Consider the following 24,656-nt stretch of genomic DNA (forward strand, 5'->3'; position numbering starts at 1 on the left):
GCACTTCTGAGACACTTGTGGGAAAAGCTGCAGGTATCTCTGTCTCTTCAAGGATTTGCTTTTTCCAGCCCCTGCTGCCTCAGCACTACAGGATGATACAGAGGATTAACCAAAAAGGATCCACAAGATATTTTATTCAACTCATAATCATTTTTTGAGTCCTGACTCCAGACAAGTTTCCTTCTCCAGTGCTGCAGGTCATCCAGTAACAGCAGACGGCACATGGGGGTGGATTTTGCAGGCACACCTATTTAACCACCACTGTGGGCACCTGAACACACAGTCTTTGGGGGAAAAAAACCACCAAAATGTAGCCTCAGCCTGCAGAACATTCCAAAAATCCAGCTGGCAGAGTGAAAAGCTGCATGTTGTGTTCCCTGCAGTTCAAAGATGACTGGAGACAGCAGCACCTCAGATTAAACAACCTTTTGCCATTGAAATGGTGACTTTGCCTTTCAATCACCTTGCAGTTGTTTTATCCAAGAATAAAAAATGAGTTAAATCCCAAAAAGTTGGGTTTGTCCTCTATAAAGTTTCCCATAGAGTTTCATGTATCAAATAACTTGAAAAAAATGCTTTAGAAATCACTTTAAACAAGTACTTGTGTGGCCTTGTTAACTGAAGTTAACAGGAAACAGTTTCCAGTTTTACATTTTTGGCTCCACTGGATTTAGATGATGTCCAGCACAATGAATTCCCCGATGGGGAAGGGTGCTGGGAGTGCCTCGGGTGAGACTGCATTTCATAAAGTGCTTGTGTTCCAAAGCATAGAGCTGTCAGAGTCCTCTCTGTGCTGGGGAAGGAGTCCCCATGGGGCTGGAGCCAGGCCAGTGGCAGCCCCAGGCCCTGATTAACCCCCGAGGCGCTGCCCCTCTCCCCAGGCAAAGCCCCCCGGCCGCTCCTCTGGCAAGGGGTTGTAGTTGGGGTCATCCTCTGGGGTGTCAAATATTGCTTTCCTGCAAAACACAAAGCATGGTTAGCCTTTAAAACACAGCTTTCACTGTAAGATCAAGACAGCACACATGCTGCACAGTGCCCTCCCTCAAGAACAGCCTGCCCAGGCAGTGGGGTTTATGCTCTCCAATTTGGAGCCAGCAGGAAGGAGATCCCAAATCAAGACTAATGAGGTGATTCTGCTATTTATGTATAAATATTCTATGCCAGACATCTTCAGGATAGTCTTATGATTCTGTGAAAAACAACATCAGGACAGCACACATGCTGTCAGCTCATAGCATTTGGTTGGACCAAATTCTCCACTTCTCCAGCTGAGCAGACCAAGTGCTCTCAGCCATTCCTATTATGTGGCCCCTCCTGACCCCTCACCATCATCCTCATGCTGCTCCTCTGAGCACTCCTTGACAGTTTTTACATCCTTGTTACATTGTGACACCCAAAACCAATTATGAAATTAAGACCATCACCCCTGTGGTAGTCTCCTCCCTCAAGAACAGCCTGCCCAGGCAGTGGGGTTTATGCTGTCCAATTTGGAGCCACCATAAAGGAGATCCCAAATCAAGACTAATGAGGTTATTCTGCTATTTATGTATATTCTGTGCCAGACATCTTCAGGATAGTCTTATGATACTGTGGAAAACAACCATCAGAGGTTTTCTGGGAGAGCACCACACAAGAGAGAACTGAGTGGGAGCTATAAACACTACAAACACTGAAGGATTTTTTTTCCCAAAATTGTGATGTGAGGATGACTTACAGAAGAAAGCAACCAAAACATTAAATATCTTATTTGTAGTACCTCAGCCACTGTTCACACTCAGCAGGGGACATGGCTTTGGTGCTGTCAGTAAAGTGTTATCAGAGAAACCAAAGATAAAACCCTCTAGCTCTTCTCCAGTTAAGTTGGTTCCCACTTTAACAAATTCCAGCCCCTTGTTTGGCAACACAAGTTCAATAAAAAGCAAGAAGACACCCCCCCAGTTCTGACTCTGCCCAAATGATGTGACTGAATTGCAAACAGTTTTCCAAACAAGCACTTTTGCCACGTCTCTTCCAAAGCAGACACCAATACTCACAGGACAGACGGTGTTCTCAGGAGCCTCCCACCACCAGGCTGATTGGGAAAGACATCCTCTAAGAAAAAATATATATGCCCAACAGCAATGCCTGGTACAGAAACAAAAGCCAAAAGGTGGTTTTTCAGTAGTTCTCCTTTACAATTCTCAAATGCTTTACACTAGAGTTTTCAGAAAAACAACACACATTTGTTCTTTCACAGAAAATTTGATACAGGAATATAAAACCTAAGGAAGAAAGCTAACAGCAGGTAAAAAGCTTAACTTATACTATAGGACATTAATATTGGGAAAACATCTTGTTATTATTAAAAATACTGATGTTTTGGCTCTATTAGAGTTGATAAAATAGTAATATAAGCTATTTTATTTCAGTAGACTGATGCTATGGTCAGATGATGCATCAGGGCTGATTCCAAGCAATAAAAAGCCAAAACATCAAAAGTTCTTTCTTTCCTTACCACAGCACAAAACATGCTACAATGGCTAGAAATCAGAAAAGCCTAAAAATGCAAACATAAAATAATAAATATATCAGAAGAACTAACACCAAGCATTAATTAGCCCTTGGATTTGATGATACAGAAACACAAAACCTAAGGAAGAAAGCTAGCAACAGGTAAAAAGCTTAACTTACACTACAAGACATTAATATTGGGGAGAGGTCTTGTCATTATTAAAAGTACTGATGTTTTGGCTCTATTAGAGTTGATACAATAGTAATATAAGCTATTTTATTTCAGTAGACTGATGCTATGGTCAGATGATGCATCAGGGCTGATTCCAAGCAATAAAAAGCCAGAATTAAAAACATCAGAAAATAAAAAACATCACAAGCTCTTTCCATCCTTGGCACAGCACAAAACATGCTACAATGGCTAGAAATCAGAAAACACTAAAAATATAAAATAATAAATATATCAGAAGAACTAACACCAAGCATTAATTAGCCCGGAAATGGGACAAATCCCCATTTTCTGTTTCACGTAAAACACGAGGAGGAACAGATCCTCATGAGATTACTGCCACTGCTCACCCAGGAGATCCACAATGATGGAGTTCCCCAAGAGCAGAGAAAAGCCCATCAATACCCAGGGGAGGAAAGGGGCCTGGAAGATGAGGAGCCCAAAGAAGTTCATGCGGACGTAGGGGTTCCTGCGGCTCCACACGTACACCAGCATGATGGTGAACGCCTGTCCCAGGAACACCAGGTTCACAAACAGCCCAAAAAGCTGCCATGGCTCGTTAAGGAAACTCTTGTGAGGTCAGGAATTTCACAGCTTAATTTGTGATCTTGTGTTTTCCACACAGCTGGTAAATCCACTTTCTCAGGTGTAAGGATGTCAAACTACTGGCCATCAAATCCAACAGGTGCAGCAGGATTCGGGCTACCTGCAGCATGAATAATCTCATTAAAGCAGAATTTAATTCTTCACAGACAACCTGAGCATGATCCCACATCTGAACAGCTCCCTGATAACCTCATTTCCATGATCAAGCAGAAAAAGCCCAAAAAACCCAGCAACAATCCCAAAATATTCAAAACCACACCAACAAATATCAGTACTCCTTGTGCAACAAAGTAACAGTAACAATGCAGTTTCAGCTCTCCTTCACACTTCTGTAGTTTTACTAAAGGAGCTTGGAATTAAAACAGAAAGGATACAGTCATTAAAAGTCCTCCAAAAAGGAACATAAATACAAAATCTGCCGTGCGACCCCGGAAAGAGCCTTCCTCGAGCATGCGGCAGTAGCGGTATCTGAGGCCAAGGTCAGGAAAACTCCAGTGTTCAAGAGAGTTCAGAGACATATCCAAGCAGGAAATTATTCACTTCTACATCAGCTTAAAAGTGTTTTGTCAATTTACTGCATCACTTGGCTCTTTCTGGATACTTCAGCACAGAGGGTGAGCCGGGAGATAAAAAAGTTACCTGGAATTTTCTCCTGCAGCACCAACCTGAAGGATCAGTCTTGTACAAATTCTTAACACCAAAAAAGTAACTGGCAAAATTCTTGACAATTTAAAAAGGAGACCCCCTTGAAGCCCTTGAAGTTGGCATTGCTGAATTCCCAGGACCTCAACCTGTCCTGTGTGCAGGTACAGCAACATTCCTGCACTCTGGAGCTCTGCTTGCCAAGGGAACCAACACAACTTGGTGAAGGATACAAAAAGATCATGTTAAATAAAAAATTAAAGCCAACTGGTCCAAAGAACAAGTAGTTTGTGATTAACCTCCATATCTGGAAATAAGACAAATACAAGGACTTTAAACATGACAGCTTATTTTTATTGTCTAAGTAGAGAAATAAGTAACAATGAAACTGAAATCTCCTTTACAGAAAATGAGACTAAGACCTATTTTAAGATATAGTGGTCTGCACTCTGGCTACAGTAACTTTTAAAAAGTGTATTTTTAATACAAAAAGTACACTGTTTTGAGAAGACAAACACTTAAAAAACTCTACAGCACACTTAAAAACTTCCAGTGCTTCAGAAAACACTTACTTGAAAGTGCTTAAATATTAACTCAGGGTTGAAATACAGCTGGAAGGGCGTGATAAGTTCTAATTGCTGAAAAAGAAGAAAACATTTTGAAAGGATCAATACAAGAAAGAAGGAAAAAAAAAGGAAGAAGAAAAAATACACACCCAAAACAGCAACCCATTCCTGCGTGCCAAAAAGAGCCCAGCAAGTCACATCAGCACTGTGAGTTTTCTGGAGCCTCAATACAACAACCCTTTGGCGCTGTTGCTGTTCATTCGTGCTTTTCACCTCTCCCGGGCCCGGTTCCGGGAATCCCGAATCGCTCAGGGGGTCTGGGGACTCCAGACCCGGCTCTGAGCGCGGGCGGTGCCTGAGGGCGCCCGTTCCACGGCCACCCCACCCCGCTCCCAGCTCCCATCACGGCCTGCCAGCCTCCCTCCCTCCCGCGGCCGCCACTGACCACGGCGGCGGTGGTGAGGACGCAGGCGGTGGTGTAGGCCCGGGTCACGGGCGGCACCTGCAGGTACTCCTGCCGGAACGTCTGGTACGCCATCTTGGCGGCCCCGCCCCGGCCCGCCCGCCTCCGCGCCCGCCCGACGCTCCGCGCTCCCATTGGCTGAACCGCAGCGCCCTCCCTCCGCCCTGCGCTCTCATTGGCCGAGTGGTCAGCTCGCGGCCGCCTCTCCGCGCTCCTATTGGTCGCCTTGCAATGCCCGCCCACCACCCCTCGCTGTCATTGGCCGAGAGGCCGCTCTTGGCTCGCCCGCCGAGGGACGGAGCGCTCAGTGATTGGGCAGGAGCGTGCCCTGGCGGGCGCTGATTGGCTGCGCCTGAGGTGCCCTGAGGCGGTGTTTGAGCGAGGCGGGAAAGCAGCGGCGTCAGCGGCGCGTCTCGGAACCGTCCTTGGGCAGAGCGGCCCCGGGCCCCGCGAACACCAGCGGCAGGAGCGGCCCCACTGCCTCGGGTAACGCCCTGTGAGTCCCACCTTCCCCTCACGGCCCGGCCGCCCCTGCCCTCGCCGCCATGTCGGTGGATCCCATGGTCTACGAGGCGCAGTTCTTCGGGTTCACGCCGCAGACCTGCATGCTGCGTGTTTACATCGCCTTCCAGGATTACCTGTTCGAAATGATGCTGGTGGTGGAGGGCGTGATGCTGAAGAAGCTGGACAGCATTCCCGGCTGCAAAATCAGCCCTTCCAAGATCCGGAAATGCACCGAGAAATTCCTGCTCTTCATGAAGGAGCACTTCGATAAACTGTTCTCTAAAATGGAAGAAATGCTGCTGCAGCTGGTGCTGAACATCCCGAAGAACGTGCTGCTGCCCGAGGACAGGGTGCAGGAGCAGTATCCATACAGCGAGGAGGAATTCCAGGCGCTGCAGGATGAGCTGCAGCAGCTGCAGCAGCAGTGCAGGGCACAGGCAGTCCTGGAGCAGGAGCTGCGAGCAGAGCTGGAGGAGCAGAAGGTTGTCAAGGCCGAGCTGGAGAAGATTTTGCAGTGCTTTGATGGGCTTGAGAACATCTGCAGGGAGCACGGCGCCGGCAACTTCAAGGAAAGCTTTGCCCTCCTGACACAGAGCTCTAAGAAATTGCAGGATGTGCTGAAAGAAGTTGAGGAGAAGAGCAAAAAAATTAACCAGCATGATCAGTTAATGTAATGGAAATTCTGAGAAGGCAGCAGATGCCATACAGAGAGCTTGCTTAAAATGACAGGGACTTCTCTTCCCCTTACTCCACTCGTGCTGCCAGGATTTGGTCTGAAAGCTGTTAAACTGTGCCCGTTTGCTCCTCCCTAAGGCAGGAAGGGAAGAAAACAATCTGAGTTACATTTTACAAGCCAACTTCCTCAGTTTTGGGTCGCACAACCGGCGTTTGAAAACACTGAATGTTACCTTTGAACACTATGTAGCACTTCCCGTTTTAAGGGTTATAAAAACCAAGCCTTGTTAAGACTTGTAGGAATGTGTAGGTGTTTCCAGCCTGAGGTCAGTGAGGCCACGGGGACTCTGCCCGTGGCCGAGGAGCTGCCTGGCCATGGCTACGGTGCCTTTCTCTGTGTTTGGGAAGTCAGCAAGGAGGAAATGCAGGGAGGAGGATGACACTGATGCTGGTGACAAGGTTCTGATGAGATCTGTTGGCATCAAACCAAATTTCAGCTCAGTTTCTGGAATTTCAGGTTTCCTCACCATTCCACCTGTGCTTGTGTTTCTCTCAGCACAGAGCAGAAGCCACTGGAGGAAATGAGCAATTCCATCACTTTGTCCTACTTCACCTTATGTTGCTTTATGTATTTGTTTGGGGGTTTTTTTGTTGCCCAGTGTCCCTTTCCTACTAAACAAAGTTTCTCTTATTAACATTTAATCAGATTTTCCTGTGAAAATGTTCTGAATATTGATAAGCTCTTGTGTCTTAATTAAACTTATTCTCTCTGTACTTAATTCAAAATCCCTGACATTCTGTGCATCTTTCCATGGCAGTTTTTTAATCTCCTGTTTAAAAATATTAATTTCTACTTTACTAGCATAGAGGTTTAAAATTCATTAACCGTGTGAATAATTTAGAGGTGACTGCAATAAAAAAGTGTATTGAAAACCTAAAACACAGTTTGGAATTCTTTCTTCCCTGGATTGAGAAGAGTGAGATGTGAGAAGCGTCACTTGGCAGCAGAGGGCAGCAGCAGCCCGGCCCAGGGATCTGCTCCACAGGACCTTGGTCTCTTTTCCCAGCTCAGTGTGACTTTCCTGGACATCAACAATGATTGTTTCCTCAGGTGCATCAGTTGTTTTATCCTCAGTAAATAGGAGACATTTTTCCTGGGTGTTCTGTGCCCAGAATGACCACACAAGGATTGGCAGAAAGCTGGACACCCCAACACTGTATTTTCCTTCAAAAAGGAATTATTCCCATTTTCACAGGTTTCTCCTGTCCCAGCCAGAGAGACAATTTCAGTGCCAGGCCAGGGTTCCTCCCAGCTGGAGTGCTGGGTGAGGGGGTGCTGGGCACAGTGGTTGTACTGGGCTGTGCCTGCCCCACTCCCTGACCCCTGGGTTTGATGTCCTGCTGTGTCACCAACCAGGGAAATGTGTCCACAGCAAAATCTGGGATTGATCATCCCACCCTCCTGGTGTGGATTTAACCCTCAGGCCCTCCTGTGATCATCCCTTCCCACCTGCTCTCAGAAATGCCATCCTCCCACACACGCTCCCAGCACTGCAGTCACCATAATCAAATCTTTTACAATAAATTTCACCCTGCTGCTCCAGAGAGCGGTGCAGGAGCAGCGCCCTCGGGCAGGGAGCTCATGGAACCACAGGATTCTCTGGGCTGGAAAAGCCCAGCAGTTCCCCCAGCACTGCCCCCAGGCCACACTCACCTGTCCTCAAATGCCACATCCACAGAGGCTGGATCCAATGGCACTGGTGAGGCTCTCCCAGCTCCAAATCACATCCATGTGTTCGTGGGGTCTCTGGAGATTCAGAGCCTTAGAGCAGCTTGACAAACCCTGACTCCATCCCCAGTGGCCTCTCCATCTGTCCTTGTCCCACTCTGCCCTCCCTCCCTGCCTCTCAGAGGCAGATCCAGAGGTGACACTGGTGACAAGGCAGGCACAGACAGGGTAGCACCAGGCTGATGCAGGAGCAGGACCTGGCACTGGCTTGGAAAGGAGGGGCAGAACTTCCAGGTAGATGATTTTAATGCTCATTTTCTCCCAATACTTGCATGGAGCTGGAATATTCAGAGCCCCAGGCTGGGAGTGAGATACTTCATAACATCCAATGTAAAAACTGCAACCAGCTGCTGGTAAAACATTTCCAAAAGCCTTTTTCAGGAGAAAGAGCCTTGATGTCAAGCACTTGGTGCAATAAACACCCCAGCAGGAGAGCTGAGGCCTGAGAGGAATAAAGCCACTGGTTTTCCCACCAGGATAATGCCCTCCTGCTCTGGGACATGCAGGATCCATGGGGCTGAGGGTGTCATGGCAGCTGGATGCTCCATCAGATAGAGAATGGCTTCAAGCCCCTCTACAGTTCCTGGGACTACCAGACTTCAGCAAAACTCCCCCCTGGGAATAAAAGCATGTCCTGGCTGTGAGGAGGAGGAGGAGTACAGCTGGAATTGCAGGCCCTGTGCATGGACAGGGGTCAGAGAAAGCAGGGAATGTCCTGGCTCTGTGTCCCAGGGATGCAAAGCCCCAGGGGTTCAGTTCCCTGTATAAGGAGAAAAGAGAAAATTTAAACTAAGAAATTTTGGCAGCATTCACAGGCAGTTGGAGCAGTGTAGCCCTCCTTGACTTATATGCTGAATAATGGTGTAATTAGCAGCTGTTAATGAACTCACACCTGGCAAAATGCCGGGGGAGGAGGGGGTTACCATATGCCTCCTCATTAAGAGCATTAATTACAGGCAGGAAATGCTGGTGGCAGCCACAAGCTTTAATCACTTCACCTCAAGCTGGTGGTGGCTCAGGGCTCCCACCCCTGTCCACATCCCACAGCAAGGCTGAAGGGACCAACAGGGCAGGGAAAAAGATACTTATTCACTCTAATAATGAAAAAAAACCCCTGTTGTGGCAAAACATTTTCTCCCACAGGGATTTTTGCTGGTACAAACTGAGCAAGAGCAACCCCCATCCTTAAAATGAACCCTGTGGAAATTCCAAATAAAAACTAATGGAGATGGACAGTGAGCCAGGCACTGTGAGTTATTCCAGCTGGTGAGTGCAGCAGCTCTTCCCTAATGTGTTTGCCCATCACACACGATAAAATGGGATGGGAGTGAACATTCCAAGTGCTCACTGGGATTTCCAGAGAGCTGCCCCAGTGCTGCCTCCCCTGCACCTCAGCCCTGGCAATAAAATAAATGGGGCAGGGAAAATGGGCATTCAGCTCCCATTAGTGGCTGAACATTGATTTACTCAAGCAAAGAAACTCAGTCAGGGCTTGGCTGCTGGTGGCTCCTGGCCGTGTTTGTGGGACATCCCTGGAAACTGTTAGAAAAGAACATGGTAAATGATTTTTTTCCTACTTAAGGAGAAGAAAATGGAAAACCTGGAAATGTTTGGCAATAAAGGAATCACTTTTACATATGAGAGGTTTTTTTCCCCCTAATTAAACCATAGGAGAGAGGGAATGTGATTTAAAAGAAAAAACCATGTCCCTCACACAGCTCTACATGGCTTTGGCTGCTTCCCTGGCTGTTTATCCTGCTCTGCATCCATCTCACCCTGCTGCAGTTTGGTTTGGGTTGGAAGGGACCTTAAAGATCATCTGTTCCCTGCCATGAGCAGAGATACCTTTTACTAGACTAGGTTGTGACAAAACCATTGTAGGAATTTAATTTCAGCTTGAAGAGGAATAAAAAAAATAAACAAACCAAGCAAAAAAAACCCTAGAAAAATAGCATTGAGGCAAGATGGAGCCTTTGGAGGCCAATCCACAGGGTTGGATGGTGGTGATGCCCCAAAACTGAACACTTTGAACCCAGTGGTCACAGCTATGACCCCTCTGCTTGGGGTCTGTCTCTGTAGCTCTGATTCATCCTATCCCCTTTCCTGGGCAGCCCTGCCTCCCAGTGCTGTCCTGCTGGGGATTCCATTACCCCTGATTTCCCCAGAGGAAGGAAATCCTCCTGCTGCTTTGTCTGCTAATCCCTCCTAGGCTCTTATTACTCCCATTTACACAATTCAGAATATGAATCCCTCCTGTCACCTTAATTTCTAATAATTAGTATTTGGTGTAACACTGCAGCAGACAGCAGCTCTTAATGAATATTATAATAGGCACTAAATTATAATTTACTGCTCTAGAAATCCATTTTGATACGTAGCCCACTTACAAGAAAATTAGGGGAAGCAGATTTCAAGCCATTTACCTGGCTGGATCCAACCCCAAATTGAGTCCCCAGCAAGATCCTAAATGACCACGAGCTCCAGGGGCATTTAGTGGCCTGGGACATGCCAGGGCTGGATGTGCCGTGGTGGCAGTGACGTGACCTCACCAGGACACTGCATTCCCAGGGAACCAGCAGTTCTGATTTCAGTGTTTTATTTACTCCCTGACAAAATGCTGGGGTATGAATCCACCTGGAGTAGATGGACAGCATTAATCCAGGAAGGGACCAGGCTGCTCTCAGAGGCCCTGGCCTGGGGCTCTTGAGGGGCATCCCCAGCCTAGTCCCTGGCTGTTCTCAGTGCCTCTGATGGCTTCAAAAAAGCTCTGTGTGGTTTGCAGCTGCTCCTGGGACGCCCCTGCGCGAGTGCTTCTGGTCAGGAGGGAGGTGTGTGGGGTGTGCAGCCAAAAACTAACCATGGTTAATAATGGTTTTGTTAACCAGCAGTGTAAAGGCCATTGCCATGGGCCTCATGGGCTCAGCAGCCACAGTGCCCATGGTGATCAAGTCTGCCAGGCTCATATCCCATTGCTGAAGACCTTAGCACCAGTGATATCTTCAAGGCTACAGAAAAAGTTCATGTTCTGAATGGGCAAATTTGTGAAAGAGTTGGAAGTGTTCTGAAATGTGAGCTAGGATGGATATTTTTACAAAGGAAACATTTCCAGTTTCACTTTCTCCCTCTAGCAGAAGAAGAAAAATCACTTACAGGTGCTATTGTAAAGAAAAAATTTCCAGTAAAATTTTTTTTATGTAGACAATTCTACTCCTCAAAGCACAGCCCCACTGTTTTCCCAAGGCTTCCATTGAATACAATGTGGACTCTCCTATAGTAGGAACTGCTGGGTGATGCTTACTGAGATGTATTTTTTCTTTAGGATGCAACTGTCTCCAGACTGGAGAATATTGAAGAAATGATAAGTAAATTGACTTTTTTTTTCTGATTTCAGTTATGAAATGCGAGAGTGATGCAAAGGACTGATAGAAGAAGGATATGATGTTTGACAACCAGGCAAAGGTTTTGCTGCTTCACTGGGCAACAAAAAACAACGGAGGATCTGGTGAAGTGAGCTGGGAGTCACTGTGACAGTAACAACGTGATCAGCCACTGTTACCTGTCATGACTTTGTTGCTTTTGTACTTGAAGACAAAGCAATGTGCTGCTTGAGAGGAAAAGGGTAGAATTCAAATTTTAATGCACTTACCTTTGTGAAGATGTCACTGAAATGTAAAGATAGCCCTGTTTCCTTATATGTGAAATTAAATAAGGATTTCCTATAAAGAAATCATATAAGTGGAGCAGGTCTGTGTTTGTCATTGACTTTGGCTGGGGCAGGAGGTTCCCCCTCCTCCTCTCTTTTGGGGGGACGGGGGGCATCCCCATGCTCATCTGGCCCTTGGGGTTGCCAGGAGGTCTCATCCTCCTCTCGCCTAGGGAGAGGGCTCAGGGGTCTCCCTGTGCCTTTCCCCTCCTCGGGAAGACAAACATCAGTCAAAGCCTTCGGTGTGCAGTTAAATTGGATTCCTGCCAATTTTATTTTGCTTCGTCCACGGGGGCGGGGGAAGGAGGGGCGGTGCTCGAGGGGTCTCCGTTCCCCTCGCCCTGGGGGATGCTTGGGAAGGACGTGTCCTCGCCCGTCTCATCCTGCAGGATGATGGGGAGCTTCTCGATCCTCCTCACCTTTGCAAGGCTGGGGGTGGTCTCGGTCCCCATCCGCTTTTGGGGGGACCTTCTGCGCCTGCCCCTCTCAGATATGGGGGGATCTGGCATTGTGTCCATGTCCCTCCGGCTTAGGGAGGGCCGGCGCAGGCTCTCCGCCCCTCCTCGATTTAGGGTGCGGTGGTTCCATCGCCCTCCGCTCTGGGGGGCCATTCTCTCTGTCCCCCTGCGATTTGCGGGGGCTCGCCGCTGTCGTCGTCCTCGCAGCCCCCGGCCGTTCTGCGACCTACTTGGCTTTGACCGGCCGGAGCTGCTCTCCATCCTTCTTCGATTTTGAGGGGCCGGCATTTTCTCGCTGTCCCTCTTGGACCTGGGGGTCCCGGCACTTTGTCCCTCTCCTGTTTGGGGCGGGGGAGATGGCGGGGCCGGCGCAGGGGGCCGCGAGCGGCCACGAAGGGCGCTCCCACCTCCCTCCCAAGCGCGGCGCTCACCCCCCCGTAGCCCGGGCCCGCAGGGTCGCGGCGCTGCGAGGCAGGGGCGGCCCCGAGGTTGCGGCGTCGCGGGGCCGAGGGCGCAGAGCTCCGCCCGCCCCGGCCGCCGCCGCTGCGCTCCCAGCGAACCTGGCATTCCCGCCGCACTTTATATAGGCGGCTGAAACCCCGCCCCGCTCACCGTCAGCCAATAGGAGCACAGTGACGACACAATGGGTCCGGAGCAATAGTAGAGGTCGTTGTGACGAATCGGAGATGCAGGGGGTGGGGCCTTGACGCCAGCGGGAGACGTGATTGGTCGACAGACAGAGGGCTCTGTGATGGGCGGGGCCGGGACGTGACTGAGCGATCTGATTGGTTGGGAGGCGGAGCGCTCTGTGACGAACGGCCAGGGGGCGGGGCCGGGCCGGGCTTTGGGCGGCTTTAGGCTGAGATCGGGGCTTAGGTCGGCTTAGAGCCGGCCCCGGCCTTAGGGCTAAAGGGGGCTTAGAGCGTAGAGCAGGGCTCGGGCTCTGACACGCACAGTGAGTGCTTCAGTCGCAGCCCCCTGGGGCAGCTGCCGTAGGAACTGCACTTACAGCCAGCGTCATCTCTGTGGAATTTATTGTCGTTTTCTCATCGGTTCTACAGTACAAAAGCATGCAAAAAATAGCCTCTCTCTTCATGGTACATATTTACAGTGCAACAGCCCCGTGCTGTCACAGTACTGAGTGCATTTACATCATGCTGGAATCGTAGCAGAGCACATACAGGGGCAAAGGTTCAGCTTCAAGTGCAACAAGAGACAGAAATACCAACAGAACAGGCCTAGAAATCAGAAAGAGCAGCAAAATTACAGCACAGAGGATCTGCATTGTACCCTCAAGGGTTGCAATTCATGTTTTCTTGCATTTACACCGTTTTTTGGGAGCGCTTTGATGGCTTTGTGGGTACTGACGGAGGGTCTGGGCTCTGCCAGCAGCAGCTCTGAGCGTACATGGCTTTTCTCCAGGAAGGGAAGGAGCTGCTTTCCTTCCCTCATCCCATGGAAGGCTGCATTCACAGCAACAGGGTCATGGCATAACGTGGGTTAATTCAGCCTGGGAGGGACTCGAGCTGAGCGTGGACTTGAGCAGAAGGATCTGGGCCAGAAAGGAATGTCCTGCACTGCTCTGCTCAGCAAACTCCCCGACAGACCAGCAGAGAGGTCTGGCACCTCATCCAAGCTCCATTTCCACACCAGCCCTCCACTCCCTGCTCTCCAGTCTCCCTGCTGCACCCCAGAGGTGCTCAGGTTCCCAGTGGCATCCCCCAGCACAGCCCTCCTGCCCTGGGAAATCCACTGGGATCCCTGTCCCTGGGGGAGCCTGGGCCTCTCAGGGGCTGGGACAAAGCTCTTGGGGTTTTGGGCAAGATGGGAGGGAAAGCACTGAGCTGGGGAGAGCAAACAAGCTCCCAGCCACACACCACAAATGGAGAAACTCCCCCATGGCAGCTCTGCTGAGGGCTTCAGGGCACAGTTGTGCTGAAGGAACGTGAAATTTCTCCCAGCAGCTCCTCCTTGCAAGTTTGGCAAAAAATAAGGAATGGAAGTGCAGCCTGGGAGTTGTTTTATGGATCCACTGTTTGTTTTGCATGGAGCAGCTACACTGTTCCTTGTCAGGATCCCTCTGGTTGGAGCCCTACACAAAGTCAGCAGCCCTGATGCTGCAAACCTCATCTGCTTGCAGGAGTGACATTGGCAGCAGCACATTCCTGCCCAAAGGGTTAAAGACATGGACTGTGCATTCCCCAGGGCAGGACAGAAGGGACTTGACCAGGATTTTTACTTAGCACTACCCCCAGAACCAAAGGCTAAGAGCCATTAACTGAGCAAGACAAACAAATGCACCTGCTGGAGATCAGAGATATGTGCTGCTCCCCCAAATGAGAAATTTCTTTCAAAAAAATCATCCTCAGCCTGCAAGAGTCTGGAAAACTTGACCAGATGCAATGGTAATGGGGGAAAGAGGAGCCCTGCTGGTGATTCCAAGCCCAGCTAACCCAGGCCAGAGCATCCCAGTGCTCCAGGGACAGCAGAGAGGAGGATTTGGAGGGGAAAACCACAGAGCATGAGTGTGCCACACCTGCTCTGCAGAGCCACACTGAACCCCATCCCCTCCATCACAGAGAGGAGCAGACAAATATTTACCCATCCAGCTGAAGAGAATGATTTTACTGGAGAGCTGAAAGTGCTGCCTTGCCTGGGATGTTTATTCTCAAATAAATCCCCTCTCTTCAGCCTCTTCCTCTCTCCAGAGCAGATCCAGTTGCCCTGAGCTGCTCTAACATGCACATAAACAAGCAGGGATTTCATTGCAGCTGTGGAACAGAGCCTGGTTTTGCTATCTGAGCCTTTCTCCTGCTGCCAGGGCACATTTTTCATCTCACTTCATGCAGGTTTTCAGGCTGCTGTTTGTGACACCATAGGGGTGGTTTTTTGGGGGTATAAAGGAAAGCCTGTTGGCAGATTTGCTGAAGAAACAAGGTGTGACACGAGCTCAGAGCTCAAGGCAGTGGTTCTTGGACCTGTGGGAACAGCTCCAGAAGGATTTCTTTTAGCTAAAAGGGCAAATATTTCAAAGTAGATTTTGAGATAATCATAAAAACCATTAATTTCTCTCCAAAACTGAAGTGATGATTTAGGTACCACTAAAGGAACATCATATGGAGCTCATTTGTAACTCATCATTTGTTTGGTTGCTTAATTAAGGCTGAGAACAGCCTTGGGCATCACTAAAATAACCTCAACTGCCTGGGTTAGCAAATTATTCTTGCCACAGATTAAAAATACAATAACTAACCCCATGTTTGCCTCCTTAGAGCTCTTTGAGCACAACCCAGGTATTGCTCAGACTTCAGAAGTTCCACAGGGATGGGGATTACCAGAACTCCCTTTTCTGCCTGGCACGTTCCTGAGATGTGTCTTTGTTCCAAGGTCACTCCCTGGCCCTGTCTTGGGGAAAGTTTTTTCCACAAACTGAAGGACAGATCACTTTGTATCCACAGGCTGTCCCTTCCACAGGCAGCAGTTCCACCTGGACAATCCTTCCCATTTGCAGAATCCCCTGCAGCCCTGAAATCCTGCATGAGGTGAGATGAAAAAGCTCTCAGACTTTTCACTCCCTACCTCTGGGTACTTAAATCTTCATTACAAGCAGCAAGTGCCTTGTCCCAGGCTGGGGGAAGGATCAGGGCATCCTCCTGGTGCAGGAGCAGGCTCCTCAGGGGATGCTGAGCTCACAGCTGGTGCAGACACCAAAAACCAGGCAGGATTTAGCACCTGGAAGCAGCAGGGCAGAGCTCAGCCCCAGAGCAGCAACCTTGACAGGATCCAACAGCAGCTCTCAGCATGAAAGGTCTCCATTCAATAGTGAAGCTGCAATATTCTTTCCCATTTTGCCAATATTTACAAGGAAGAGCCCAGGCTGGGGAGTGCTGGGCATCCCACTGGGGTGGCTGAGTGAGGGGAGGTGACAGGCTGGGGACACACAGAAGGCACCAGCAGCAAAGCCCAGCTAGAAAATGTTGGGAACCATTGAGTGAGATTGCAGCAAACAGAACAGGAGCACCAGGATACACCAGTCACTACCAACAACCCCCATACATGTGTCCCCCTGCACAAAAAATGAGGGAACAATGTCCCAAGTCCTCAGGATTAACCTAAAAACAGACACTAAGATGATTATGTAGGAACCAAATTTAATCATGCCCCTTCTTTAAGTACTATAAAATAAGATTCCAATCCCACTGGTTTCCCAGGGGCATGTTCAGACCCCATAAGGCTCAAGGGAAAATAATGACATATATTTGGACAGATGGATGTCACTGGTTCTTACTCTCTGAATGGAAGAGTGAAATTCCTGATTATCCACACAGTCTGTACAGTCAACAGCCACAAAAATGGCTGTATTTGCCTTTTTGTGTTTACCTTTTAAAATGTAATCTCTTACCAGTTGTCAAACTATTGAGATGAAGCTTCTAACCCCAAGTTTAGAAGCAATCTATGGATAAAATAGCAGCATCAGTACATGCATAAAAATTAGAGTCTTAAAACAAAATTAAAATATAAAGCCTTTTTAAAAAAAAATTAAAAGATCAAGTTGTCAACTTGTGCTCTGTATCTTTCTAAAACCCTCCACCAACATTTTCCATCCTAGGAACCTCTCCCAGTTTGGGTCATTTTAATGAAATTAAAGTTTAAAAGCATCAGGTACACAAGAAATAAGTGAAGAGATGGAAATGAAATAAAATAAAGCCCAAACCTGCCACTCTTTTCAGCTGGAGACCATGGTCCATGGGTGCAGGAGTGGGTGCAGGAGTGGGAGCACTGCCAGCTCTTTGGAAGAGCAGCCCTGGCAGCTGTCCCTGGAGCACCAAGCTGTTCTGTGTGGCAGCAAATCCCCATGCTCCGGGGCTCTGTGCCATCCAGGGCTCACTCACATCCAGGGAATCTCCTGTGACTCCTCTGCTCTGCAGCACTGCCTGACTACAGCCACGGCTGGGGGCAGGGCTGACACTGTGCAAAACTCAGGGATCATCCCTCCCTGTGCCTTTCTTTCTTCCCTTTTTGTATTTACCTTTTCAAGTGTAATCTCTTACCAGCTGTCGAACTATTGAGATGAAGCTTCTAACCCCAAGTTTAGAAGCAATCTATGGATAAGGGAAAAAGGAAAAGGGAAGAAAAAGAAAGAAAGACACAGGGAGGGACGATGTTCACTCCAACAGCAGCATCTCATATCATTTCACTGATACCCAAAGACATTTTGCCTTCATCTCCACACCAGCAGCAGCACTCCTGATGTACCCAAGTGCATTAAATAAAACAGCTGCCCTCCCATACAAAACCTGTCTCTCTAACACCATTTTTTCCCCTGATGCTTGAAGTAGAGAATGCAATAACACAAGGAGAAAGTCTCTGTGGGGGGAAAGGCCCCTTGAGAGGAGCCCAGCCCGGTTCCTCGGGTGAAGCACAAGGCACGCACGGAGGAGCCGCGGGCACCTCGGCCGGGGCTCCCGCTGCTGCCCGGCTCCTCCCGCCGGGCTCGCCCGGCCCGGGCTGCCCCTGCTGGGCTCGGGCTGCTCCTGCTGGGCTCGGGCTGCTCCTGCTGGGCTCTCTCCGCTCTGCTGGGCCGCTCCTGCCGTGCCGGGCAGGCCCCGGGCTGGGCCGTGAGGGCGGTGAGGGTGAGGGCGGCCGGCCCCGGCAGCAGCCGCGCCCTCAGGCCGCGGGTTCGTCCTCGCACACGTCGGGCAGCTCCGGGTCCCGGGCGGCTTCTCTGCTGCCCTGCGTTCTGCAGGGTGTGGGGAGATAGAGACATGGTGGGCACACAGCAGGGCAGGGGGGGTTTATATCAACAGGGAGCAGCAAAGAAGCAGCAATGAACCCCTCAGCAATAGCCCAGCACGGTGCCCTGCAGGGATGGGCAGCTCGGCCTGGACACCTGCTTGGCTTCTGCTCCCAAAAACTGAGGTGCCCTCACCGAGATAGCAACCACCTAAAGGTGGACACCTAAATAGCAGGACACCTAAATCTTTCAGAGAAAAAGAATTTATTGCTCTCTTATCAGAAGAAACGAACTTCTCCCCACCTCGCTCAGCCCTGGAGATGCCTCAGGATTCAGAGGAAGAAGTTGACACTGACCAGACACAATCCTTCGTTTGAATGGAATTTATGCATCATGTATGAGGTGTATGAATATGCAACAGGCTGTTGCTTTTAAGGTTTAATCCTCTGTTAATGGGTGTCCTTTAGCAGGCTTATTTTGCCCAGAAAAAGGTACCCGGACTGTCCATAACTCTTTGTTTTTATTGTCTCATATTGTCTAATCCTAATAATCCAAATTTTTATTACTCTAATTATATTACTATTTTTATAACCATTTTATTACTATTAAACTTTTAAAATCTTAGAAACAAGTGATTGGCATTTTTCACAGGAGATAGAGACATTGTGGGCACACAGCAGGGCAGGGGGGGTTTAAATATCAACAGGGAGCAGCAATGAAGCAGCAATGAACCCCTCAGCAATAGCCCAGCACGATGCCCTGCAGGGATGGGCAGCTCAGCCTGGACACCTGCTTGGCCTCTGCTCCCAAAACTGAGCTCTCCACTGTAGTAATTACATATCCTCTGAACAGAGAGAGACATGGTTCTCCCAGGAGAATCCTGGGAAGCTGTGAGAAACTTAGAGGGAAGAATTCAAACAATATTATCTCTCTTTCTGTAACCATTGTTTATAGATATGCTTCTCCGGAGTGTAGTATGCACAGTTCACCAGTAGTGTGAGAGAAGATTCCTAAAGGCCAATCAGGTCTTAGGACCACCATTGTTTCTATAAGAACTTCTAATTTCTAGATTTCTAATAATAAAGTGTCCTTTTCATTCCTTCTGATGATGGAGTCTCTGCATCACCTTTGTCTGTCCCTGATACCCCTTGGCTGATACTCCATTTCCCTGAATGCCCTTCTCCATGAGGAGGTATCTGGCTCTAGGGAAAAGTCTTGCAGGCCACCAGCATAGTTTCCAAATTATCTAGTTTGCATTTGGAGAGTTCTGGCTTGCTCTTCTTTAATCTGATTTTTAAAATAAAGATCAGAGGGATGGGTTGATCCCACAGCTGCTTCTCCAAAGTGCTGGAGTAAATGGCAGTAAAACTGAATGTTTCTACCAGAACCCAGTTTGTCCTACACAAAAACTCTGTGATTTTGGCTTTTTTTTTTTAGCTTCTCTGAGTCTGCCTGGTCCCCAAAACAGAGGTCCCCAATATAGCAGTCCCCAAAGCCTGAGAGCAGCAGCCCTAGAGTCTCAGCCAAGGTCACTTCCTTGCACTGCACACACACCACAGTAACTTCAGCCTTTTCCTCCTACCCCTAACTTTTGATGTTTTCTCATGCAGAAGGCTTGAGCTGTGCTGCACTCAGGGCACCCTCGAGGAGCAGCACCTGCACCCTGCCCAGCCACCCCCAGACAGCATGAGACTGTCACTGGAGGGAGAAAAGGGGACACCTCCAGGTGCCACCCACGGCAGAGACTGATCACAGGCAGGTAACTTCACCTAAAACACCCATTTCTCCACCATAAAGACATCCACAACACAAGGGAGGTGATCATCTCCAAGCAGTGGTGTCTCCCAGGTGTGTCCAGCCTTGCTCACAGCACTCTGGCTGTACCACAGAATCATGGAATGGTTTGGGTTGGAAGGAGACCTTGAAGATCCCCTTGTTCCACCCCCTGCCATGGTCAGGGACACATTCCACTGTCCCAGGCTGCTCCAAGCCCTGTCCAGCCTGGCCCTGGGCACTTGCTGGGCTCCAGGGGCAGCCACAGCTGCTCTGGGCATTCTGCAGAACCTCCACAGCCAGCTTGGCAGTGGAGTGTCAGTGCCTGGAGCACACAGTGTTTGGGGGCTCTGGGGGTATTTCCTGCCGAGGAATAACACAAAGTACACACAGGGCTAACCCAATTTTTGAAGAAACCAGAAATGATCAAAAATCATATTCCCTTCTCCCTCCACTTCAGCAAAGCCCTGCAGTAAACCTGACCTTGAACTCATGGACCATTTTCCTGAGGGAAAGACTGAGGAACAGCCCTGCCTTCAGTGCCTGTCATCCCCCCTCTTCAAATGATTGATCACCTCATTTAGCAGCAGAGGCTCGGTTCTGTGGCAGCTCAGCACAGCCCAGCTCCCTGTCTGGCACATCCTGCTGATCCTGCTCCTGTCAGGGCTGTCTTCAGTGCTGTCCCAGCACTCTGAGCAGCCTCTGCCTCTCCAAACACCTCCATGGCAGGCTGAGAGGACCCTCAGGGTGGCAAACACCAGCCAAAAAGCAGCAGAGATGCAGCACCAGAGCTCCATGTCTGCACAGGAGCAGGCTCCTGCTGTGAGGCCTGAGGCTGGGTGGGAATCCTCAGTAAAATAACTCTTGCTAAGAAATAAGCCTCTATTTCTCCTACATTTTGTAAGGCACAGGGGAGCAAAGCCTGGTTTGTGCAGTTACCCAGGAGAGTGCATGGCTGTGGGGGGATCACAGGAGTTTTGTGTCCCACAAGGAGGGAGCCTCCCCACACTGCCCTCCCAAACACAGGAGCAGGGGGCAGGGAGGGTGTGGGACAACCCACAGAGCACAAACACACCCCTGGATTCCTCCAGGAGCCCCATTCAGTGCAGGCTGCTCAAGTCCCTTCCTCCCTCCCTATGGAAATGCAGCAGCAGGAGGCAGTGGCACCACGTCAGTCCCCATCTGCCTCTGCCTGCCTTCTCCTGGCTATTTTTGGAGAATCTCTGCAAGTCCTTCCTCATGCAGAGCAGGTGACATCCTGGCTCTGGCCCATCCATGTGTCTCAGAGCCATAATCCAGGCCAGACAGAGTCTCCCAAGTGCTGGAGCTGCTCCCAAAGGTATTTAGAGATGTGTGCTTGTTTCCCAGTCTCTCAGCCCAGATCTTCCAGCCTGCTGGAGGCTGTGTCCTGCCTAACCACTGGATCCTAGGACTTCCCACTGAGGTGTCTGTAAGCAGCTCATCATGGTTTGCATTCATGTTATTTTGTTATTTATCAGAATTAACTGGATCAACACTTCCTAGAAGGGTCTGTGCAAGTGGTTGGACAAGTGACAATGTTTTGATGAAGTCCTGGCTGAAGTGGTCACTTGGAGCAACCAATTTTGGTCTGCCCAGAGCCTCCCAGTGCTGCAGCAGAGGCAGAAGCACAAGGGAGTGGTGGAGCATGTGGAGCAGAGATGGCTCCAGCCTTTTCTTTTCCACAACCACTAAATATTAAAGTCAAATTCTAAAGCTCAGCCTTTCCCAAATTCTGTAGCTATTCACTCTGCAAACGTGGCGCTGAGCAGCACTTCCTGCTAAAACCCAACTGGTTTTTTTTCACCCCTCCCTCCCTAAAAGCAGCTCAAAGAATCACAAATAGAAATAATAATAAAAAGCACACATAAACATTAGTGTGACACACACAGAATGACTGCAATAAAACTGCTCCTAAAGGAAGGAAGGATGGAGTAAAATGCTGTCACTACCACACAAATCACACGGGGTGAGGAGGGGACACAGGTTTCTACAGCACCCATGGGCAACACAGACATGGAATTACCTTAAAGATGGATGCAAATATACAGATGTGTTTAAGAGGAATCTGTCCCTGAGAGCAAAACAATGAGACAAAGGAAGAAAGTGATCATGAAGACAATGGCAGCAGGTGAAGGAGCTTGTATTTCTGTGCCTGTCCAGCCTAGAGTGCAGAGAGGAATGGGGATGGAACACCAGCCACATTTACCTAAGGACAGGTGAGGACAGGCACTGGTAGCACTGGTACAAACCCACTCCAGCCCCTGCCACTGCTGAAAGCTCCAGATGCCTCCCAGCACACTGCTGGTGTCCAGCTGTGCTGCCCTGGCACCTCTGGGCTTTTGTGTCCCTTGTGCAATGGGGCAGAGCCCCAGGAGCACTGGGCCCCCCACTGCTGGTTGTGGGTCATTCCAGAGGAAAATCCTGTGCCACCTGCATGTGGGGCATGGCTCTTCCACAAAACATGCAGTTCTCTCTTTGGGAGGAGCTGTTTCTGCTCAGAGACCTGGGCCAGCCACTTTTTTTTATCTCATTTTCCCCCTTGGCTTCCTTATGCCTAACCCACATGGATAATATGGCCCTAAGGGCAGTGACCTTTTGGGTCTCTTTTTGGCAAGAAACAGGGTAGGCTTTTAAAATACCAACTGATCCCCTACAGAGGAGCTGACAACCACATTTCATCAACAGTGTTAGCAGCCATAATGGGCAAGTAAATTGGGTCTGTCAAAATACAGCAATTAATTTGATAGGTAGTACTTGCAATAAATGAGAGCAATAAAATGTGGTGAAGCCAGGGCTGACTCAGTTAGGAGAAATGTGGAGCAGGCAGAAGAAATGCAGAAAACACAAGAAATCCAGAACTTAGCTGTGAATGCTGAACTGGGCTTAAAAAATACCCTGGAGCTGGAAAATTAGAAAACATCAGTTGGTTCAGCAGCCACCATTAATGATGGGCTTGAACCTGGCCGTGGTCTGCAGGATCTGTCAGACTCCATGAATCACTGCCTCTCCTGGGAGCTCCTGCAGGAAAGGCAGGATGCAGTGACACCTGGCCACTGCCCAGCTGACAGGGAGGTGACAGCTGGCAGCTCTCACACCATTCTAGGTGTACAAAACAGCAACTGCTAAATGGGGCATCATCCTTTTAGTTCCCCTCCACCTGCTGAGTATGTCTGCACTGAACAATCTGCCTTTGAAACTGCTCAGTGCTGATAAACAGAGCAATAAATAACAGCCAGGAGAGGATTTGCTTCTTCCAGGTCTAAAGAGTGCTAAAAAACCATTCTGTCCTCGCAGTGTTGACTCCAGAACTGTTTCACATCAGTGGTGTCTTAATGGTGTCCTCTAAAGGCATCAAGGCTGCCACAGCAAAGCCCTGCTGCTACCACAGACATCTGCCCAGAGCATTTCCAGGGACAGAGCCCAGCATGCTTGGAGGTAATGCAGGGAGAAATTACAAAAAGATGCAGCCACATGATTTAGTTTCCTCCTCTGCAAATCCCAAGGAGTGAGCTTGAAGGACAGCTCCATTTTAAGAGTCATCAATTAGGCATGAAATAGCAGAAAGCTCTGGTAGCAGAGCTCAGCTCACTGCCAGAGGATCTCCTACAGAGTATATCCCCAAAATGGCACAGATGTGAGATGCTTGAGGCAGCACTGAGTGGGGCTCTGGCAATTTCACATGCAGCCTAATTAAATAGATTGAATGTGAAACTGGAGTACTCTAATTGCTTTCCTTTTTTCTTCCCTAGAAACACAAGAAGTTATTTCCTACCTACAACCAGAAGGAGATGCAATATTACAAAATCTGATTTATGTCCCTCTGAAGACCCTGCCACTGGGACAAGGGGCTCTGTGCAGGAGAGCTTGGCAATGTGTGGCTCTTTTTTTCCTCAGCTCCTCCTGGGCAGCCACATGTCCACAGCACAGTGATGGCTGCAGGCACTGCTTTTCTGGCAGGTCCCAATTTTGGGGTCTCCTGTCCAGCTACAAGGGTGATGGACATGCAGAAACTCTGCAGAGCCTTCCTACAGCAATATTTTCTGCTCCTGCAAGATCCTAAAGCTTTACAGAAATCCAGGCTCACTTGAAACTTATTTTAACACAGCTCTAATCATAACATTGGCACTTTATATCTGTAGCAAGGGTGTTTTTTCCAGGGAACAAGCAATATGAATTAACAAGTGGATGAGCTTGGTGTCTACTCTGTTTGCCCCTGAGGAAATAACACTGTCATCAAGAGATAACTCACTGAACAATGAATATTTCCCATTTAGCTGTGGCTCACTTGAGATTAATGTCATTGGATCCAACACATTTATTTAAATTTGAAGTTATTTTCATTAGATTCAGTCAGTAAAATGTTTTCCAAAGTTTGAAATAATAATAATCCATATGCCTTAAAAGGAGCATCCCTGCTGTGGTGTTTAATACACAACACCATTTGTTGGAGAGGCTTGGCAAGTATCTTTCTTTTAAACAACAGTTTTGAGATGGGTTCTCAAAGCTTCAGTTGTGCATGAAATAATTTAGGATTAAGTCAATTGTTACTGCCAAAAATTGGCACTGATGGCATGAGACTGAGAAATTAAGCACAGGGATTGGTGCAGTGGAGAACTGGCACATTCATATTGGTTTGGGATATTTCTAAGTGCTCACACAGCTGGGCAGAGGCCAGCCCAGCACGGCTGCAGCTCCATCTCTGGTTTGGTTTTGTAAACTGAGAGCACCAGACACAGCAGCACAACAATGGAAGTGACACAATGCTTTAAAAAATAAACCTTTCAGTCTGTACAAGGAGCCTGAAAACACACAGGACCAGAATGAGCTGAGACAGGGAAAGATGCTGGGTTTCAATGAACTGAAGAAAATCTGACTAGCAACTTTAAAAAGGAGACAAAAGTGAAGGCTTACAGCTCATCTTGAAAGCCTAAGAATATTTTATAAAGGACAAGACATTGATAATGTGGCTGCTCAGAAGTTTCACAGCTCCCTGAGATCAAATG

General features: G+C 48.8%; 3 protein-coding genes across 8 annotated transcripts in view; 1 reads left to right on the forward strand and 2 right to left on the reverse strand.

Moving 5' to 3' along the window:
• Positions 1–105: 105 nt before the first annotated feature.
• DERL2 (derlin 2) lies at positions 106–5,092 on the reverse strand. Its single transcript, XM_054646783.2, has 7 exons — positions 4,979–5,092; positions 4,540–4,605; positions 4,201–4,274; positions 3,700–3,793; positions 3,070–3,265; positions 2,034–2,124; positions 106–956 (listed from the first exon to the last, which is right to left on the reverse strand). Exons 1-7 carry the CDS (start codon positions 5,069–5,071, stop codon positions 851–853), a joined length of 720 nt encoding a protein of 239 aa, XP_054502758.1. The 5' UTR covers positions 5,072–5,092; the 3' UTR covers positions 106–850.
• Positions 5,093–5,324: 232 nt separating this feature from the next.
• MIS12 (MIS12 kinetochore complex component) lies at positions 5,325–7,103 on the forward strand. Its single transcript, XM_054646785.2, has one exon. It carries the CDS (start codon positions 5,542–5,544, stop codon positions 6,172–6,174), a length of 633 nt encoding a protein of 210 aa, XP_054502760.2. The 5' UTR covers positions 5,325–5,541; the 3' UTR covers positions 6,175–7,103.
• Positions 7,104–13,142: 6,039 nt separating this feature from the next.
• The window catches only part of CAMKK1 (calcium/calmodulin dependent protein kinase kinase 1), a 101,118-nt gene continuing 89,604 nt past the window's right edge, over positions 13,143–24,656 (reverse strand). For all 6 annotated transcript variants that reach the window (XM_077188808.1, XM_077188809.1, XM_077188812.1 and 3 more), the window contains exon 16: positions 13,143–17,865. In XM_077188808.1, the coding sequence (XP_077044923.1) occupies positions 17,793–17,865 (73 nt within the window). In that variant the 3' untranslated portion in view covers positions 13,143–17,792. The remainder of the gene's footprint in view (positions 17,866–24,656) is intronic.

The sequence above is a fragment of the Agelaius phoeniceus genome, chromosome 20 (assembly GCF_051311805.1).
Source record: "Agelaius phoeniceus isolate bAgePho1 chromosome 20, bAgePho1.hap1, whole genome shotgun sequence".
In the NCBI taxonomy this organism is placed as follows: domain Eukaryota; kingdom Metazoa; phylum Chordata; class Aves; order Passeriformes; family Icteridae; genus Agelaius; species Agelaius phoeniceus.

What these genes read in the sequence shown, in the direction of transcription:
- DERL2 (XM_054646783.2), bottom strand. Translation starts at nt 5,071, where the DNA reads ATGGCGTACCAGACGTTCCGGCAGGAGTACCTGCAGGTGCCGCCCGTG. An exon ending in CATCATTGTGGATCTCCTGG is followed by an intron (nt 2,125 to 3,069) that starts GTGAGCAGTGGC and finishes TTTCTGTACCAG; the next exon opens with GCATTGCTGTTGGGCATATA. An exon ending in CTGAGAACACCGTCTGTCCT is followed by an intron (nt 957 to 2,033) that starts GTGAGTATTGGT and finishes TGTGTTTTGCAG; the next exon opens with GAAAGCAATATTTGACACCC.
- MIS12 (XM_054646785.2), top strand. Translation starts at nt 5,542, where the DNA reads ATGTCGGTGGATCCCATGGTCTACGAGGCGCAGTTCTTCGGGTTCACG.